The 22,469-nt window shown below is 32.6% G+C and overlaps 1 protein-coding gene across 7 annotated transcripts in view; it reads left to right on the top strand.

Moving 5' to 3' along the window:
* LOC124533491 (syntaxin-1A) overlaps nucleotides 1-22,469 on the top strand; it is a 62,529-nt gene that overhangs the window by 21,152 nt on the left and 18,908 nt on the right. For all 7 annotated transcript variants that reach the window (XM_047108811.1, XM_047108815.1, XM_047108816.1 and 4 more), the window contains exons 2-3: nucleotides 4,101-4,184; nucleotides 15,689-15,788. In XM_047108811.1, coding sequence (XP_046964767.1) covers nucleotides 4,101-4,184; nucleotides 15,689-15,788 — 184 coding nt within the window. The remainder of the gene's footprint in view (nucleotides 1-4,100; nucleotides 4,185-15,688; nucleotides 15,789-22,469) is intronic.

Here is a 22,469-nt window from a genome sequence, read left to right as displayed (position 1 = left end):
GAAATACGTGTCGAGACTCACGATTTTGTCGTCACCACGCCCCGGGCCCGAAAATAGTTACAAAATAAGTAAGCTTAATTAATCTCTTGATTCCTACGTATTTTTATCGCGTGCTTCAAGATTTTGAAATGGCTCGTAATTTGGGGCTATTTGCCTAATTGTTTAATATGCATTCGAACTTATTTTCCAAACGAAATGCTTGTTTCGTAATGTTTCATTCTTTTTCTGTTATTTAATCTGATTTTTTAAAGTTTTGTAATTTGGTAAGATATTTTATCAAATTTAATATGTTCATATAAACCAGACACTTTTATCGCACATCATTCCCGACTCTAACTTCGTATAAGAACTTAGTATTATTGCAAGTCAGAAACGTTTATTGAAAGCGCAGACTAAAAGCAAACACTTTCATACAAATGAATATTCCAAGTTTCTCAAGTCGAACTGATTGGAAATCGAAAAGCGGCTTTTTTATTAATCATAATTCTCTCCTAACCTTCTCCTTAAACGGAGTGGAGGCTTTAGCCCAGCAGTTTATCACATTAAGTCCGTTTTCAGTGGAAATATGTAATTTATATTTGGGTTTTCATTTGAATACATTTTTGGAGCACTCTTATAATGTTACGTAAAAGTCGCCTTCTTGCGTAACACATTTGAATTTATAGCACAACATAAAACAGAACTGATTACAATGATTAAAACTTTGTATATTAATAAAACGAAATAAAGTAGTACCTTTACCAAAATAGACTCTAAAAAATCAAAAGCAACATAATCCAGGTTTGCTGTTTGATTCTATTTTCCCAGTTTTTCATACGTAATAAAAGGCATGTCATCATGCAACACGTGTCGCCGACTGCCGACTATCGACGCCTACTCTCATATAAGGTCGTAATTTTATCGTTGTATATTCAACTATGACGGTGCTATTTTTATTTGATCTCACGGCGTTCCTGGTAACGCAAAGCTCTGTGAAACCTTTAAACTTTGCAGAGATAAGATTTTATTTTTAGATCGACTTATTTTATGGCTTCATATTTATGTAAATATATTTGTTTTAGCAGGCGTTAGATATAAATATTTATACGATATATGAATAATGAATTATTCGATGTTACGTCATGATAGCTTCTTGAAAACACAAGTTTACTAAATTAAGGCAGTGTGTCGGAACGGCCCCCTGCGGCATAAATAATGGTTCGATATATTATCGCGGTACGAGACGGGCCCTTGACCTACATTTAATCGTATGCTAACAAAGACTGCCTGCATTGTAGGCACAGTATACATATGTAAAATGATTTATATGTCTGTCAGCTGCCATCTAGATTCGATATTGTCTATTTGTACTCTAGACTATTGTATGAAATATATTATGAAAAATATCGTGAGTGTATATTCAAGATAATAAATAACGCGATATATTTGTTTAAAGTTATGAAAACCAACCGGTAAAAGTTTGTTTGTTTAGAATTTGTTTATTTGAATTCAAGTGAAATTCAACGCAACTTCAACTTGTGAGTGAACCGCATAAACTTTGCCCGAGAACAGAGGTTTAACGAAGTATCCACTTAATACAATTTTGAAATGACTCACAGCCTAAACTGATTCCTAATAGAACGTCGATAAGGGTAACAGATACAGAATTGTAAAAATCGAAAAAAGGCAGTCAATGGGGGATGAAAGCTTAGCGTATTCAGCATTCTTATCCGTAACATAAGCTATAAGTCACATTTTTAGAGTTCAAGAATTAATATGGTGAAATATAGGACATAGTTAATTTGGTATGAAACAAGTTTTTTTTTGAAAATTAGGTATATCGAAAATCGTTTGCACTTCCGGTTACGAGGAGATATATGTTACTCTTTTTACTGAAAATTCATCATCTACCGAGGGTGAAATTATTGATGTCTGACGTCCGATGGCCAAATAAATATATAACGCTTAAGATAATTCGGGTAATCTATCGGATCCACGCCTATTTGTTATACAATTTGTATTTTTTATTTATTTATATATTATGTCAGAAAAGTATATGATTAAACATAACATGACAAATAATTTTATAATGGGGTTAACCATTATAAAATTATTTGTATTCGACCTCATGAAGATTGGGATTGTACGAAATATCTACGTATATATCTTCTTAACTATTAAGAAGATAATTTGATAAGTAAGACGTTATGATCTTTATCTCTTTAACAGCAAAGGCTGACTCACGTTTCTGCCGAATACAAACCATCTATGTTTGGTGATGGAATAACTAATGAGCGCTATAATACTTGCCACAACAAGCCTACACTGAGTGTTAGCACGAGTGAAAAGTTACAAAACATGAGGCTCATTTATATCCAGAGTCTCAAGTCTATGTTTTATTTAAATGTCAGAAATAAATTAATATACTTTTTTCATGCCTAAAATGTCAGTTCTCAAATTACTGTTTAAGAAATTTTAAACAGTAATTTGAGAATTTAATTATAAAATCAATATTAAATATTTGATTTATACCAAAATATTTTAGCCAATAATAGTTACTGCACTTTGACGCTAACTTATATTACTGATTTGAACTATGACAGTAAAAGTTCGTAAATGTTCTACCACTGTCCAATTAATTCTCTTCCATTGGGCTGAATTAATTAGTTGGATAGATAGTCCGTTAGGTAGGTTGAGGCAGAATTTCATCAAACACATGCATGTTTTCTCACGAATTTCTGCAACATCACGGAGATGAATTATAAACATTAATTTGCTTCTCAACTTTTTGTCTAAATTAAAAGTGTAGTAGTACTAAAAAAACTTAAGTGCCAAGGGTTACTCGTCCAGAATGGACTATCTTCGATAGGATTTACTATTTTTGTCAACTGAGCTTCCTCAAATAATTAAAAATCATAAGCACTATTTTTGTTAATATGACAAGCGCGGTGTGGCATATTATGACTAATAATGTATGTGGTCGTACATACGGTCGACAATTGTCAAATGTTCAGGTATTATTTATTACCATAAGAATTAATTTTGCGTTCCAAATAAGCCATGCTAATACTACCATCGATAATTTTATGTCATTGTAATTTAAAATATCATGCAATCGCAAAATTATCCCGGAATAGAAAAGTTCTATTTGATATTCCGAATATACTTAAGCAGCAGGCTACTTAACAACTTGGAAAATTGGCTTTTACGAGAAATTTCAAATTATACATTTATTTGAACTGATATCACCGCTTCGGAACTTGGTTCCTTTTAAGAACTGAAAAGAAACTCTGGAGCAATGAAATATGAACAAAAGTTCATTCCATGTAATAATATTATGTAGTTTTTTGTTTGTATACGTATGTCAATATTGCTTTAAAAGGAGGCTTCAAAGTTACAAAGTCGAAAATGTAAAATTGTTAGCGGGTTTTATTTTTTGGAGCAATATTCCATGTTGCTCGCTAAAAAAGATACAAGGACTTAATATGAACACTCGACGTCACAGGTTTGTTTTTCACTTGTTTTTGTCACTCGCGAATCACAAAAAATGTTGTAAACATCGTACGCACTCGTACAAATAAAATTTCTACTATATTATAACACATCTTTAAAATGTATTGATACTCATAATTACGGATTATTATGAACATGTGAAAATAATTCTTCATAGTGTGTAAATCTCTTAGGTAACTGAATTTTATATAAATACCTACTACGTTGTTATGTCTTTATATATTTATTTATATACAACGAGATAAATTTCGCATAAAAGAAAGGAATATCAATATAAGAAAGTATATTTTTTTGTTTAATTAACTATATCTATATATTTGAAATAAAAGCTCTGGGTTTTCATTACATGGTATCCCAGTATATCCGGGTCGTAGGGCCTTTGTGGGGACGCGACCTTCTCTTATAAATTGAATAATGGCTAGTCCGCCTCAACTAAGTGGATTCAATTTTGCTTTACGTGCGCCATCCGATGTCAACTTTTGCTTACATATGAGCTACGAAAATACCCACCGGACATTTGGCTTTAAGCTATTTCAGTGAATTCTAAAGAAATATAAAGTGTTTTTTTAAAGAGTTTTTATAAAGGGATTTTTTTATTCTGTTAACAGGCGCAAAGCGACGATGATGACGTCGGGCCTGATGATGTCAACGTCCCCGTCGAAGGCGGCTTCATGGACGAATTCTTCAGTGAGGTAAGTTTCTTCTAAAAGGAAACTTATGTTTTTGGACTGTTCATTTCAGAGTTATAATGTAGTTTACACTTATATCTACAACCCGTAGAGATATTAAGTGTAAACTATATTTAAAACTGGCCTCAATTTGGCATAGAATTTATCTCAATGAATAATTGAAAATGAAATGAGAGTGTTTTGGAATTTATCATTCTTTTTTTAATTTTTGATAATTTTAATTAGCAAAGTGTTTGTAACTCAACGACAGACGCGCGTACGAGAGTATTAGACTAGATCCCATCTGTTTATCAAAATAATTTAGCTTTCAGAAGCGCGGGTAGTCTGCCGCATTTGCATAGGTCGATTGAGTCATTTGAATATGACGAGCGATATTACTGACACGCTATGTCACACACTAAATCACTTACTATCGGGTCAAGGGTCAAACTCGGATGTTATGTGTAACGAAAGCTAATAACTGTACGTCACGAAATAAAAATAACAAGCCAAATAGATAACTTGTTTTGTCGATAACTAGTTGTCATCCGCAACTTTGATTGCTTATTAGGGGTTGGTAGTTAGGCATAAAAATTAGACTATGTCGTTTCATGGAGTTCAGGCTTGCTTCCCACCAAATTATATCAAGTTCGATTCAGTAAATTAACTGTGAAGAACAGACAGAAAGATATACTTAGTTACTTATTTATACTGTTAACATTGATATCTCAGATAACAATATCAAAAAAAAAAAACATTTGAAAAAAGCGTATAGAGGACGAAATACATTTTCATACAGTAGGCCGACTAGCATATGGGCCACCTGATGGTAAGTGGCTAATCACCCATAGACAAGGACGCTGTGAGAAATATTAACTATTCCTTACACCGTCAATGCGCCACCAACCTTGGGAACTAAGATGCTATGTCTCTTGTGCTTGTAGTTACACTGGCTCACTCACTCTTCAAACCGGAACACAACAATACTGCGTACTGTTGTTCAGCGGTAGAATATCTGATGAGTGGGTAGTACCGACTCAGGCTGGCTTGCACAAAGCCCTACCACCAATACAGAAATATATAAAGAAAAAGTTTTTTTTTAATACTTCCAGGTAGGCCTTGTAAGGTTTGTTTAATTAGTTGTCGTGTTGATAATAAAATCAGTACAAAACAGACTCTTTATATTTGTTTGTTAAACAAAGAGTATAAGTATAAATATTATCATGGTGTCATTAGTGTCAGACTACAAGGCAAATGTCTTTCACATATAAATCTTGTCTATATACAATGTTTTTTTCTGATTCGTAATGACTGAAGGCAACCAGTTCTTCTTCCCACCTCTCTCGTGTTATGCGCTGTAGTTTACGTCCGTAAATCTTTTAAATGTGGTAGGCGTGTCACGGCCAGTTCCACTTTGTTTTGGCCATTTTGTGCACCATCAACGGTTAAAACGCTGTAGAATTACTTTCATGTCTATTCTGTTTATGCTCAGCGTATTGAGTTCCAAGTCTTTGGCAAACATTTAGCATTAAGTATTTACCTAAGGATATCATTATTTTTCTAATTTAGGAGACCAACTCAGCAGGTATTAATAGCTCTTAAGCGAGTTGCTTTCTGTCTTACCTGAACATAAATACTTATATAAATTAATTTTAAGTATTTCCTTGTAGTCTGCACGGTTAGCTATAAGTCTTGGCTATCTCAATAACTCAGGCTAGTTCAGAAGTTTTCATATTACCCGAAGTTCCAGCTTTAAAAAAAAATGGAGGTTTGCCAACCACATTCCCCTGACATCAATTTTATTTAATTCAATTCTTTGCCAACTACTGGAACAACGGCCCAGTGTCGTAGTCGTATTCTCGTATTGAATGAATTTTCCAGATGTTCTCACTGAAAACGTCCTCCTTTTATTTTAACAAACATAACGTAAAAAATATCGTATTCCTATTACATTTATTTTTCGCTAAAAAGGCCTTTCCTCGTTTTGGCCGCATTCAGAGTAGACAGCAAGCGTCGAGTGTCTCTAAAGACTAATTTAATCGCTAAAGCTGCGCCCGGGTTGTATAAAAGCTTTAGTAAATTATACGGCTAGCCTAGATACCGAGCAATAGTATTTGACCTTGATTGTAATGGATGGTAGCTGAAAATTGCATCATAGAACCCTATGGCTATGTTCTACGTATTAAAGACTATTTTTGAATGCACAGATAACGTATTTTATGTCGTGCGTTAGTAGGTATTTGTTAAACAGTTTAATTTATCATGATTCATTTAAAAGAACAATAAAATATGTAATTTTAAATTTGTATAAAAATATAATGTAACATTAAACATTCAAATAATTTTCTCGGTTTACACTATAAAGGCTACTTTATAAGATCGCTGGTCAAGAAGGCCCATGTTCAGACTCCGGGTCAGGTCAATAAAATGTTATTGAGTTCTTACGTCGAGAAATTATCAGCGGCCCGAAGTATTTATCCTATGCATGTCATATTGAAATCATTAGTACATTGATGGTAGAGCTTTGTGGAAGCCCGTCTGGGTAGGTACCACCCACTCATCAGTTATTCTACCGCCAAATAACAGTACTCAGTATTGTTGTGTTCCGGTTTGTAGGGTGAGTGAGCCAGTGTAACTACAGGCACAAGGGACATAACATCTTAGTTCCCAAGGTTGGTGGCACATTGACGATGTAAGGAATTATAATATTTCTTACAGCGTCATTGTCTATGAGTGATGGTGACCACTTACCATTAGGTGGCCCATATGCTCGTCCGTCATAAAAAAACTACATTATAAAAAAATAAATAAAACAAAAAAAAGTACAGCATCCTGATGACAAAATATAAAGATTTCGAGTGGATATATTGATATTACATTGTTACCGACTATCTGTTGACATCAGACTTACAAGTCGAATCTGTCACGGACGCCTTTTGATTTGATAACTCTTTCGGTTTGTTTAGTAGATTTGGTCTGTAATTTTGCTTTGTATAATTGTGATGCATTAGTTGTTTCTTAAATCACTTCACACGTCTCAAATAACGTATTATCAATTTTCATTTAAATCAAATTTAAAGTTCAATGAAAAGAAAAAACAGGAAACGCGCAAAGCTTATTCGCATATTCGCAAAATGCAAAGTGGATCAACTGGAACACCCAGTCGGGTTTCCAATGTATATACCCCGTACGTTATCAGAACAATAACTACACAAACTATTGTTCGAAACTCGCTGCACGCTTTACGTTTGTTTCGCAATTTGTTTTACGCTTTTGCTGATTGCAAAGACTGTTTAAGCGTTGCAACGCCTGTATTGCGCTGTCTGCTGTTCTGATAAATAGTTGCCGAAATAGTCGACATCTTGCATGTTATTTCTTGTATATCAAATTTAAAATGTATACTGTACATCCTTTCAATAATTTCAATTCCATGATTTTTTTTTATTACATTTTCATACGTGGTTAATCTTTTAAAGTTATTCTGATTCTTGCCTTAAAAATATTGCAGAGTTAGTTACGTGCAGAAATGTTTTGTGTTGTATAAACATTGTTTTATTTACTCTTTGCAAATAAAAACAGTTTCTATTTCGTATGTTACGATAGCTTTTCCATAACAATATTTAAAAATAAAGTAAAATATAAATTGTTTTTAATTATTGATTCAAGATTTAACAAACATGGTGACAGCTACTGTTTTGAGATCCGTGGATATTTTAATTATGTCATAAATAAACGCCATTTTTTGCGCTCACATTATAAACGCTGGCTGAACCCTACGAGATAGATCAAAGTAATGTTCTACGGTATTATACACCTTAAAAAGGTCTTAAAAGGTCTTAAAATGTCCACGATGCTATATGTCTATCTCTTTGGGACAAACCACAATAACCATTTTTTTACCTTAACTTTTTACAAGAAATAATGGCTTACTTCTAAAGCTTTTTTATGTAATGCAGCGTTAATCCTTATCCATTTATTGTGCCCTAAATATAGATTAATACGGCCCTTACTCTTACAGTATTTAAATGAATGTTTTCGAAGATATTACAGAATTAAATTCAGGAAAATAGTGGTTTAGTTTGGTCTAGTATTGTCTAATGACAAAATAACTGTGAATGTTGTATATAAAAGAAATTCTGTAGTACGAGTATATTTAGTATCAGCATTACACCCGTGGGAAATTGGAGGCGCGTTGCTAGTATTGAAAACGCGAAGAAACCTATAATAATATGATTTAAGACATTGAGAGTTATTTAAATGTAGCATTGCAACTTATCTAATATTATGTTAGATTATCAGCGAAACAAGTCAACAAAAATGACAATCATAGCGACAGAACGATAACGAAATCTTGATAATAGTCAATTGTACATAGCACCAGTTACGTTTATCTTAAACACGTATACACACACTCGTAAAGCGTTTGATACAAGGCGTCATGAGATACCTCTGTCACTAGTAAGGATGCATTAAATGTCTAATAAATTACATAAACAATTCCATATGATATAATATTAAAATTGAAAAGCTTGTAGTACTTATTTTCTTAACAGAAATTCTAAGACCGCGATGAAAGTCGAATTTGTTTGAGTTGACTGTTCTGTATTTAATGTTCAAAAATAGAATGTCGCATATGATCATTTTTAATATTACCTGTAGGGGTTTGTGAAAAGCCGTCTGGCTTTACCACCCGATTATATATTCTAACTCCAAGCATCAATACTTGGGATTTATATACCGGTTCGAAGGGTGAGCGAGTCAATGTAACTAGAAGCAAAAGGGACATAATGTTCAAAAGGTTGGTGGCGCATTGACGATGAAAAGAATGATTAATATTTCTCAAGTTTTTCAATGCCGACCACTTACATCATCAGGTGGCCTATACACATGACTTACAATACATATGTAAACTGTTTGCAGATTTAGAATTTGTATTAAAATATCATATCTAAAGATATAATTTGATATTAGTTACACGGCTTGTGGGAGTCCCTGTTGTAAAGTATAGTACGACACAACTTAGTTGTAGCATCGGCAAAATTCGTAAAACCGTAAGCACGTTATCAAAATTCTTAAGTACGTTATCCCAAATAATCAATCCCTAATTGTTATGTGAATATTATCTTTACACAAACGTATTTTAACTTTGAATGTCATATGATCTAATATATTCGTCAATTTGACACGTCGATTTACATGCACTTGCGCTCTCGGGTTGAGCTGACGCGAGAATCTATAGCGACGAATAGCGTCGAATGTCGCGATATGGAGATTTTTCTATTGATTGTATAAATCGGCAGTAATCAGTTTTATTGAATGTGGCAATACTACATCTAAGTTGTGTAGTACTATACTTCCAACACAACAATCTATTCGTATTTATTAAAATAAAAGAGTAAAGCACTTTACATTGTCTCGTAACAATGGCGTTAAAGTGAACGTTTGATTGTTAAAGGGCAAATTTTATTTCCCTCAGCTTGACGAATGCCATTGTTCCCTAAAATAAACGTTCGTATAACCATTGTTGAGGTAAGTTTTAAAAACGATCATAACGAGGTGTAATAGAGCTGAATCTCTATTAAATGCCTAAAGCAACGACCCTCATTCTAACAGGAAATTCAAATCATTCATTTTCTACTAACTTTTGGAGTTTAATTTCAATACTTATAATTTTCCTATTGTACTGTGGTGAAATTATGAAATGGTTAATTAAAGATTTTCATAATTTCAACGCAAATTAAGAAAGCTGGTAAAAAGTGTAGACTGTTTTTCGATAGTTTTCTTATTAAGTAAAAACACCCATACAATATATATGTGAGAGGTAATAACATAAAATAAAAAATATCGATTTTTGATTCTGATTGTATCAAGAACAATGATTAATAATTCTTGTAATTGTTTCATTATTTGATTGAAGATGTAATGTAGATGTACCTGAACTTACTAAACCTTACTAGATGATTGTTTGTACAACGAAACTTCAGACTCCGTGCTCCATTGTCTCTCATTGTATTGTCATGTCTTACTTTGTAGCGAACGACTCATTTTGTGATAGTTGTTTGCAAGTGTCTCTATAAAATAGAATATTAATATAATTAACTAGCTATCCCTCCCTACTTTAAGGTGATAGGGATTTTATTTCGTACCGCCTGTAACACGCGAACACATGTATTGGATTTTTTTCGCGTTTAAAACATTGCTTTTTTATTATTAATTAATAATGACCCGCCTCGGCTTCGCACTGGTGCAATAATGATACTAAATATACTACAGAATTTATTTATTTACTACATTACATTAAAAACTTCTAAAGTTATCAGTATTTTTATATACAAAAATCTTTCATCAAAATCCGTTGCGTAGTTTTAAAGAATTAAGCATACATAGGGACAGAGAAATCGATTATGTTTTATACTACTACATACTTTAGTATGTTATAAATATTGCTTATCAAAAAAATGTATTCAAATGCATTTGTTATCAAAGTCATTGTTTCGAAGTTTCCACTTAATGATTTCGACAATATAGCTTGCAGTTTAGATAACGCAAACGCAACGCAGTGACACCACGCCGTTATTAATAAAAATGATGTAAAACGAAAGACTTTCTCGAATGGTTATTGATTTTATATTTCTGCCAGCGGAAAAACTTATAGATTTCCTTCGATAAATCACGCTTTTGGGTCATGGGTTGGGTAGTAATTGGATAACTCGGAGGAAAACTTGTCAGCGCTCTGTAACGAAGGATGAAATCTATATTTATAGGAAATTGCAAACCTGATTTTTTTTATTTGGTTAAGTTTATACTCTCAACTTTCTTTTCTTACTTTATGAAATACGAAGACAGTCTATGACTCAACGAATCTTGTGTAAGTTGTCATCGGTGTGTGTTGAGGGTTTAAACTTTTTCCAGTTAGAGTTTGTTTATAAGCCTCTCAAATGACTTTTTTCGTACAAAATTTTAAAAATCAGTTTTAATGAATTATTACTATTTTTGGGATAAAATATAAGTTGTCAATACTTGAATATTTTATGATGAAGAAAATAGTTTTGCAATTAATTTGAATATAATAAGTACGTGAGTAACTTGCCAACACAAAGTGCGACCCCATTAAATTTCTAAAAGACTACACGACGACTGTCGAAACGACAATGGGACGCCTACGAATGTGGACCGACGCCGCCCAGACGCTAGGGTTACGTATCGTGCCTATGACGCTGTATGCGTTATTGAACGCTGAAAATGTTTGCTATGCCCCAGACTGGCCTATTATTAGTAAAAGTTCTATTTAAGCATTCCCCATGGGAGGCGTGGTCATATACAGTCTGTTATACGCCGTTTGATATTAAAATTGAGTGTAATAAACTTTTATCCCAGCTACAGCTCAAGGTTATATTCTGATACGACTCTCATCAACACAGTTTTGAGTAATTGAATAATTATATGATAACGTCATAAGAGTCTAATGAAACTCATTTTATTTTTAAATTACAATAAGTCAATGCTTAGGTCTATGCGACTAAAATTTATATTTGATAATGTTTGTGGTAATATAGTTTTAGGCTACTCTTCATTAATACTACCGCAAAACAGCAATACATAATATATGAGCGAGCCATTGTAATTACAGGCAATAGTGACATGACATCTTACTTCCCAAGATTGTCGGGCGTAATGCCGGTGAAGAAATAAGCAGGGTTCGTTTGTCCCATTGTCTCCGTATATAAATTGAGTACAAAGTACGAATGTATTTTATTGATTAAAAAACCCAATGCGAAATTTAACACTGAAACAAAAGACTGCAAAAAATTATTATTGCGTTAGTTCGGCCCACGTTATCAAGTGCCGCTGATAAGCTATCTTGGTAATCTGATTAATTGGTGATTCATGGTTCATGAGTTACCAGCGTGAGGCCCATAAGCCTCGATCCTATCGACCCGATCGTAGCCATGAACTTCACTTATTCAACCGACCGATATTTTATCAATACATATATATAATTAATTAATAAAAAAAAATTATAAATAAATGTAAAGATTTCAATTTTTTAATGTTTTTCCCAATGATATTCTAATAAACAGATATGTCCGGGGACCGTTTATTTTAAATTTCGTTCCAAGTAAAAAGGATAGCTTGATAAAAACAATAAGTAAAAGGGATAGCTAGATGTTTTAATTACGCAAAACGTATTACTACATAATTATGATGTATTATAACGTATTACTGGCATAATTATAATGAAAACGACCAAAGGCAAACGTCCCAATTAGGACGTTTTCTAGTCTTCACTTTTTGCGCGTTAATGACATATCTGTTTACTAGATCATCATTGGTTGTTCCTATATTATTCTTTATTTGAAAAGATGTTTTTTTATCATAATATTAATTAATCATTATTTGCAAATTCTATGTGGGTTTAACCAAGAACCGATTAGTAATCAACCTTCATTGGTCATCGACCTCTTCTCTTTTAAATTTTGTATGTTCAACTAAACGGAATTAAAGTTTCTCTGACCTTAAGGAAAGCAATATTTCTAATAACCTCTTTTTAAAAAAATGCGAATTCGTTTATAGCATTGATCAATTAAAAAAACGTATTTAAGAAATAAGTTATGAAATAACTTAATTTGTACGCAGACTGTACTTACTTCTCACTGATGTTATAAGTTTTATTTTAATCTAAGTAATAAACTTTACAATTTTGTGAAGTATATTTATAGGGGTTTTAAATTATCTACTTTGTTTTTTCTCGGAAAGTAGATTAAACGAGAACAGAAAAGTTTAATCACTTCAACTTGCGAGGAGATGTAAAGAGGCTCCAGGGAATTCTTAAAAGTTAAGTACGATGCATAGTACCGTCACAAGTTGTGGGGATTTGTTTTGTGGTTGGATTCATGCCAGCATTTCCTTTAATATAGATATAGCTTAAACTGTTCTGCAATCGGTTGTTGCCTTCACCACAAGTCAACTAATTTCCTTCCTGTTTGGCCATTATATGACTTAGATACGTGTTCACGTTTGTATTGTAAGTGATTCATATTTTGGCTTTATATCGTATTGATAACAAAAAAAAAAAAACTAATTATTATATTGTCATATAGATTATATTCAATAATCGATTTCTCTCTTTTTTATAATTTAAAACGAATCATCGACTTTTACATTGTTTTCTTATCGCGACTTAAATTTGTTAAAAGAATCATTTTTATTAGTTGAATAACTTAACTTTTTTCTTTTATTGTAAAATGTTTTTGCACTTACTGGCCAAAATTGTATCACCAGATGACGGCGAGTATTAAATTCGCCTTGAAATTTGAATCTGAGCTATCACGGGCTTCGAGTGACGTCCATCTTAGGGTGTTTCCTATGAGATCACGTCGGTTCAGGCCTAGCATTGCCATTAAAAGGCTATCATCATAAGCTGAGACTTATGCTTGTATACATAAAGCGAGTGGGAGAGCAGGTTTTTCTATCTCGTGTCTTTTTTCTGTAACCCTGACAAAGTTAAGGCAAGATAGGCTAATTGACTGTTTTTTTAAAATCTATTTTATATTATTTAGTAGAAGTTAAGGAAACCAGTAAAAGTTGAGTTGTTTATTTCTAGTACATATTTGCCGAAAAATATCATATGAGATTTCCATATTTAAATAGCGCGCAAAAATGCTACTTGGACAATATGGCGCTGCAATGGGGTCGGTGACGTCACTTTCCTGTATTTTAATCTGTGGTAGGTACATATAGTAGGAAAGCAAAGTTTACAAGAAAGTGACTTCATTTTTTAATATATTTTAATATATTCAAAAATGTCGGTATGCGCTGGATTTGTAAGTGCTTTAATTCTTTCTCCCAGTTGAACATTATGATATAGAAATATTTATATAAGCGTATGAACTGCTAACTTATTTTGATCCATACATTTCACAGTTTTCAAAGCTCTTGTTCAAACTATGATTATGACTATACTGGCCTTTAAACATAAAAAATAGCATAGTGTTGTCTTAAATTTTCGCGATTATTACACATTTAAATAAAACTAGTTATAACGGATTTGAATCGCGTATAATAATAATAATAATCACGGGTAGTCTACCCGTGACCATGAACGCTGTAAAGTGCTCGAAACGTCGGGATGCCAAAAATAATTAATATACGCGATTCAAATCCGTTATAACTAGTTTTATTTAAATAAAAAAATAGCATCTTACAAATACCTCTTGCAAATATTTTTTACATTTAAATGCATATCAATTATGACATAATATCTTAATAAAAAAAAATTAAAAATCAAGTAAGAACATTTGAATAAATACGTGATTTCGATTAGATAATATTATCAATATTATGCAATATCAATCATTTCAAAGATTTTAGTTTTGGAATAAGTTATAAGTTTTAAAGTAGCAGATGAAGTAATACCAGAATCAAGGCTAGCTCGCTGGCTCTGTTCCAACTGTCAACGTTTCTACATTACATTCGTCGAAGATAAACAATCGTGTAGTTTCGGCAAATCAACGTATATCTACACAAAACAAAAACAAGTCAGAAGATACTTACAAATTTAATACAGAAATAATATATAAATACAAATACATTTTAAAAAGTAAAGTATAGAAGCAGACTCACTTGAAGGTTTCTGAGGACGAATTGTGTTCTAAGTGTGACGCTGTCGTTACAATCTTGTATATTAAATATTTTATTCAGTTTAAATGACCGCCAAATCAAGGTGTTTTTTTTTTAAGTTATTCGTACAGTCTCTGTGTTTAGGCAAAGGTCCACGTAGATGGCCTCGTACTAAATAAATTAATAATCTTAGTCACAGTTTTAGGCGTTACAGAAATTCGTGACCAGGAAAGCTAGACAAAACAAAATACTTAGAAGGTTAAGTCGGACTGTAGTTTCTTTTCTCAGAAATGCTTAAGAATGATATTCGAGTAATAAGTATTTCTTTGCTCTTCAGCTTTCTCCGATTTTCCTTATCTCTATTATATGAAAACATTATTTTGGTATCATCAACTCAATGTGTAAACATTTATAGTTAAAAGTAGTTATTTATATTTAAATTGATTTATATTTCAAACAACTTTATTTTGTATCTATATTATTAATATTATAAATGTGAAAGTAACTCTGTCTGTTTGTCGCTCTTTCACTACCAAACCAATGATCCGAATTTCGTGTGAAGCAAGCTTGAACTTCAAGTACAAGATATAGGCAACTTTTTTGCCTAACACATGACAACCAACCCTCTAAAACGCGAGTTAAGCCGTGGGCGACAGCTAGTCTTTTATATATTTGAAAGCGAAATAGCACTCACTGATTAAAAACGAAATATCAGAAACTGAAACACCTACACAGAGACAGTTTAGACTAAGATTTTATGAAACTCCTTTGGTAAGGATGTAAACGGAGGTTAGAAGTATGTTATTCATAAATTTTGCTAGCCTAAAATCGCACTTCGCTAGTTAATTATAAGACACAATTTAATTATTAGTAAAAACGTAATTGTTAAAATGTTCGTTTGTTTTCAGGTGGAAGAGATACGAGAAATGATAGACAAGATCCAGGCTAACGTCGAAGAAGTAAAGAAGAAGCACAGTGCCATTTTATCAGCGCCGCAATCAGATGAAAGTAAGCATATATTATAAAGCTACGTCCTGACAGCCTGACTATTAAATCAAAGCGTCTAACGTACTTTACAGGGTTTTAAAATAGCGCTAAGTAATTTATTACCGCTGCTACCCGACATTTTGAAACATAATCTGAACAATTCGTTCTGTGTTATTCATCATAGAATACCAATAAATTGACAGACGTGTCAATTTGTAACGTGAAAATGTTGTCAGTCTATTTATGTCAGTTTATTTATATGATAAAATATTTTGTTTTGTTGATTTCAAAATCATTTAAAGGTCACGAATTTGTTCTTTTTCAAGGCTTCATACAGCTTCCAGCGATATATATTTAATGTATTATGATAAGTTTTCGGAGTAGTCCCCCGTGGCTCTATAGCGATAATCATTATAAGATAAATATTCAAAGCACTTTCTGCTTATCATTTATATTTGCAATAAAAAAAATTAGGACTTATAAAACACCATGTTTACAGCTCACTTAACCTTTGTTTGATTATACAGCAATATTGTTGTAATAAAAACTCGCCCTTAGATCTCTGAAATCGTATAAATAGGGCTTTTATTGTGTAGGCGGGTGGCATGAAATTGTCTCTAAAAATAATGCTTGTCTGTGAACGTCATTGGACTACGTTGCACGCAGCGTGGGATGTTAGCGGAGTTCAATAAAGTGCTTATTCATTACTTGAGGGTGGGGCGAACGGTACGAAATGTGGGGTATTTTAATCAGATTTCATGGAAGTCATTCCTTAATGTGAGCTTCTCGTATGCCTATTATTATTAATCTCGTAAGGTAAACATTTATCTCATTTATATTGCACTACCTTTAAGTTGAGCGTTAGTGAAATAATAAGTGATAAATGAATAGAGAACATAAAAACACTTAATAAGAAACAACAACAAACAACAGCAGCCTGTAAATTCCCACTGCTGGGCTAAAGGCCTCCTCTCCCTTAAAGGAGAAGGTTTAGAACATATTCCACCACGCTGTTCCAATGCGGGTTGGTGGAATGCACATGTGGCAGAATTTCTATGAAATTTGTCACATGCCGGTTTCCTCACGATGTTTTCCTTCACCGCTGAGCACGTGATGAATTATAAAGACAAATTAAGCACAAAAATCAGCGGTGCTTGCCTGGGTTTGAACCCGCAGTCATCGGTTAAGATGCACGCGTTCTAACCACTGGGCCATCTCGACTATAATAAGAAGCTTTTATTGAAATGTTCTATAAATAGGAGAGAAATTTTGAATCTATCAGTACACTTTATTTATGATATACGATGTTGCGATACTCGGAACGGTCTATCGTAATAAAATATTCATATAAAATGTTGTCTCTTTACCGTAAATCTTCAAGGAGTTCCTTAGTCTGGAGCCAGTCCTGAGTTTAGAATCAGTAAAAGATTATAAAATTTCAACTGTGACAGCAAATGAAGTTCACATTTATTTTATTATTCAAAACAAGATGATATATAGATATATACCTATGTATATAAGTTGTCGTTATAATCCAGTAATAGAATATATATGCTATCAAAAAGCGACGTGTATATATTCACGCATATCGGATTAATACCGACGAGTTAAATAGTTTAGACGCTCGAACGTAGATTGAGGGCCTTAGAGGATATCAGGTTATTCCCACATCCGGCTTGCGCATCTGCAGACTTGGTGGGCAATAAATAATTTGTATTTCTGTTAGAATCGACTACAACAAACGTTATCAAATGTTATGGAACTTTATCATCTTATCTACACACGTATAACTTGACATGTCCGTTTGTTTTGATCAACACTTGATTAAATTATGTTTCATGATTTATTTTAGTTTATCAAAAAGTATGTGAATAATTAAGTACTGAATATTTTAGTTAAGGTTGAACACACACAAATTAAAAAATAATTGGTCTACATGTATAAACAATCCTGTCAGCGGTTCTTATTAGATAAGTATATTAATTTTCGTTTATTTTTTATAACAATTGAAAAAATGCATGATTTGTTTCATTTGGTTTTTCGTGTTTTATCAAAAAAGATTTTATATGCGTGATAATACATTCAAATCTATCTTCCTGTTGTATGGCGCTTTCAAGTTTGAAAGCCCTAATCTTGGTCGATTATGTCGTAATTTAAAAGGCAATTTTCGATTTATTTATCAATAATTGTCGTCACAAAAACCTTTCATCGTACCCTTTGAATAATGCGATATTTATTTTTCAGTTTGTTTTTTACCAATCTTAGCATTCGTTCGATGTATGTTCTGAGATTAGACAAATTAAATTTTACAGCTTCTTACTAACTTGATGACGATTTTCATTGTATTAGCACACTTGTATTGTGACTTTGTTGTAACCCTTTAGGGCAGAAATGTAACAAGTACACCATTAAGTGTATGTTGTGGTAGCCACAATACAGAATATGAATTTAAATGGTTATAAAATATTAATCTTATCAAGAAGTTATGTGGAAACCGGCTGTCATGTTATGGTCATGTTATGCAGAGGAATGAGAATGACATTGTAAGCAAGGTATTGATCATGTCTTGGTTATAGAGGAATAGGACGACCATAGAGACGTTGAATGGATTGTGTGAAATACGATATTTCTGGAAAGAATGGTACTTGTGAGATGACGTCAGTAAGAGAAGTATGTAAGAAGATATGCCTCGCCGACCCCAAATAAAATTGGGACAAGGGCAGGAGGATGATGATAAAATATCAATCTTGATGTTAATTTTATGACATGATTTTTTTATTTAATCAGTATTTTTTCAAATAATCAAATGTCCGTCCATCACGAATTATCGTAATACAAATTGACCCGTCCGTAATTGTGTCACATTCGCTCATTATATCTGCGTTCATAACAGTACCTACTGCTCTTCACGCCCGAGTCAATAAAAGCGCTCATTCGGCGCTTGTCGTGAATTTGGATCGCTATTTATTTTACAAATTACTACGGATTTCGCTATTTATGCGACTACGTTGATCAGCTTCTGTGTTTGACCGGAAAAATATTTATGAGTCAGCTTAATACGGTTTTTCCGTTTAATGTTTTGTTTGTGTATTTACACATAAAATACCTACAGTTATGATAAAACACTCAATGTGTTATCTATTTTCATATGAAAATCTTTCGTTCCGAATTTGTAATAGCCGAGTAGTGAGTTATAAACAAATCTTACAATACAATCACTATTATTTATAGTTTCGTATTATTTAACATTCAAGCTTTTTGTCTTGATTTTATTACAAGACATTAACTAATAAGATCATCGTCGTAATATTATAACATTTTAGAAACTAATAATTATCACAACTTATTGCAAATTTAGAACGTCAGACGTCCAACGTGTGCTAATATTCGCACACGAACGATCGCTTGAACTGTATGATATTGTATAACAACTGATGAAGTGCAGATCCATCAAATAGAGTTGCAGATAGTATAAAAATCTTCATGAAAAATATACGTATACATATACCAATAAGTATCAACTTTTGTTATCGCTTAAATAATGTCGAAGTCTATCAATCTCAAACAGATTTTTTTTTATTTCAACGCACAATAACATGAAAAACGTCAAAATTGAGGCAACTGAAAGTCTGAAGCGTGGATAATAATAATAGTAAGGATAATATTTTACAAACACCTTCACTGTCGTCTTACACCTTTACACATAAGTTTTATGTATATCGTTTCATTTGTTTTTTTCAGGTAAACATTATAAAAAACATATATAATTGATAAAGATAATTTCATAAGAACTTGAACATCAATAATGGAGACTGATGCAGACTGAAAACTATTGAAACTTATATTTTTATACAATTCAAATATATCTAAACGTTCCGAGCGTCTCCGATAAGTGGATATTCACAAAATCCGTAAATCCAATAAGAGCAACTCGAAAGGTATCGAAGGTATCCAACAAGTGAATCAGGGATTGAAGGAATTGAACTTTTAAAAATATCTATCAACTTTGTCGCCGACAGTAGGAGCCAATTAACTGTATACGTGAATTTTCTTCGTTTCGTGTATCTGCCATTTAGTTGTTAGTTCGAATTGTTGTGTTATTTCCGAAAATAAACTGGTCACGTTCTCTGATTGCGTAATCGGTTTATAGCTGTTTCTCGCTCGTTTTTTTAAATGCGTATATATGTATATATAGCAGAGATTGCCTATCAAGCTGAGATGGTCCTGTGGTTAGAACAGGTGAATATTAACCAATTATTTCGACTCGAACGTAGGTAAACACCACTGAATTTCCATGTGTTTTAATTGGTGTTTGTAATTTATCTCGTGTTGGTGGTAAATGAAACAGTCGTGAGAAAAAATGCATTTGTCACAAGTCGCATTTGAGCCTGAGTTGTAGAACCTTATTCTGCAACTAGGCTAATTATTTTCACTTTTGTTTCACTTTTAGAATCCAATTTTGATTAATTTTCCATTCTTAATCATTCATTTTTTAATATACGATAACTGTAGCCTGGTTATTATTGCGCTACATTATTTCTTAAACGGGTAGGATATAATAAGATAGTCACGAAGAAATGGCCCTATTTAACATTTAACATAGGCGTTTTAAAATTATATACCATTCCATGTATCAACACAAACGTTGGCGCTAAAATGTTATATCCCCTGTGCTGGGTCAATCACACTTCAAACCGGAACACTTCAATACTATTACTATAATGTTGTTCTTTGATCGTAGAATATCTGATGAGTAGGTCTTAGCTATCTATACGGGTCTGCGTGAAACCCTACCATCGTGTATAATAAGGGCGTTCTTGTAGAGGCTGTTGATCTTAACCCGTGGGGTTCAATCATAAATAAACATATATTCTTTACATACGTACAGTACCCGTCCATTACACTCGTTAAGACCCAGGCACGGTAAGGTAAGGTAAGTAAGGTAAAATGATCTAATTTACCTTTATTTATAATTAATTTGGAATTGTTGAGTTGGAATTTTTCATTACCGGTTACCGGGTGTGCTGGAAACATTCTGTTGAATATATTCTGTGCATATTTTTACATTATGCTACAATCTCATTCCGTAGTTCCACTCGCGTGGCATAATTACGAGTAGAGGACTCACTCGTATGATGTGTCTGACCTAAATTTTGAAAAGAAAACGCTGTATAATCACATGTACAGGGGGTATAGTACGTTTTATTACACTTTTAAAGTACTAATTAATTGTTATCTACGAATTATTTTGTATTTTTATACGTCTTTCCTTATGTCAAGTGTTCTATATAGAGACCGCGTTGTGACGAAATTTTCAAAACCACAAAAAAATAAAAGTTATTAAGATTCAGGAGAAGAAATCGTTTTTATAGTGTTTAATTAAATATATACAAAAATACTATATATGACATAAAAAACAATGTATTTCTATTTAAAATAATATTTTAAGGAAACTGTATGAAGAAGGTCGTGAAATCTGTTAACCGCAGACAATGGCTTTAACAAAAGAACGGTCACAAAATTATTGTCTTAAAGTACCTTGCATCTTGTATTTTCTGATCAAGATAGGCCTTTGAATTATTCGCGGAATTTATAAATATAAAAGTGTTTCTTTACCAAAGATTTAAAGTTTAAAAACCTTATGTATATTTAGTTTATTTATTTTCTAAATAAGCTCATAGACACTGGTACAATGAAAAGTGTAAACTTTATCGTCGCCGCTGACCAACCACGAGATTTTAGAGGCTGTTGTCAGTTATAAACACTGAATCGCTTCTCTTTCAAGCAAACTTAACTATACGTAGCGTTTATGTTTGACTGTGAACTGTGAACACCCAAACGCCTGCACAAAAGCCCACATAGTACATGGTTTTAAGGCATGCAATAAAATATTAGTCATAACACTTAATCGTTGAATTGTATTAAACGTCAAATTGATCCGATAAGAAGCTATAATGGTTTTACTTCAGTTTGTGTACACAGTTAGGTAAGATGTTCTAATAAGATTACATAAGCGTATTACTTCAACGTTTACATGTTTATGAAATTAAACGAGGTATACGTCTGAAAATTATGTATGCAAAATTATTAAATTGATGTGTTTAAGTGTCTTTTTAATTGACTTTTTTGGTTTGATTGGAAGAAATAAAATAAGTATACCTACTTCTTTTTCGCACGTGACTTGGTGAAATAATCTGTGACGAAAACTGTTGGATACCAGCACAGATAAAAACCAAAAAAGGGAAAATATGGATAATCCCTAAAAAATATAAAAAAAAAACAAATGATTTACTGTCAATTGTCACAGTCGTTGTTTTACCAGTCGTAATGGACTGGTATATTGACTAAAATAAGTTTAATAGTATACAACCACTATGTCTGGATGTATTTTCCTACTATAAGATATAGTAAGCAATTACGGTACATAAATAATCAGTATAATAATAATAATAAAGTGGCGTATAAATATAAAATCATTAATGATTACACGTTCCAAGTAACATATTAGGAAACATATATACGTGAAATTAGAATTTAAGATTAAAATAATGAGATTAAATATAACTCGACTTATGACTGCTAATGTTAATTTAGTTTACGCTTCGTACATAAAGGATTAGTTTGGGACGGTGAGTGCTCGCCGCTGGGTGACAGATGCTGGACAGGCTAGGAAATACCCTGAGTCCATTAGTGATACCTTAG

The sequence above is a fragment of the Vanessa cardui genome, chromosome 11 (assembly GCF_905220365.1).
Source record: "Vanessa cardui chromosome 11, ilVanCard2.1, whole genome shotgun sequence".
Lineage (NCBI taxonomy): Eukaryota > Metazoa > Arthropoda > Insecta > Lepidoptera > Nymphalidae > Vanessa > Vanessa cardui.
Note: the sequence above shows the minus strand (reverse complement) of the source record. Positions and strands in the feature narration are given on the sequence as shown.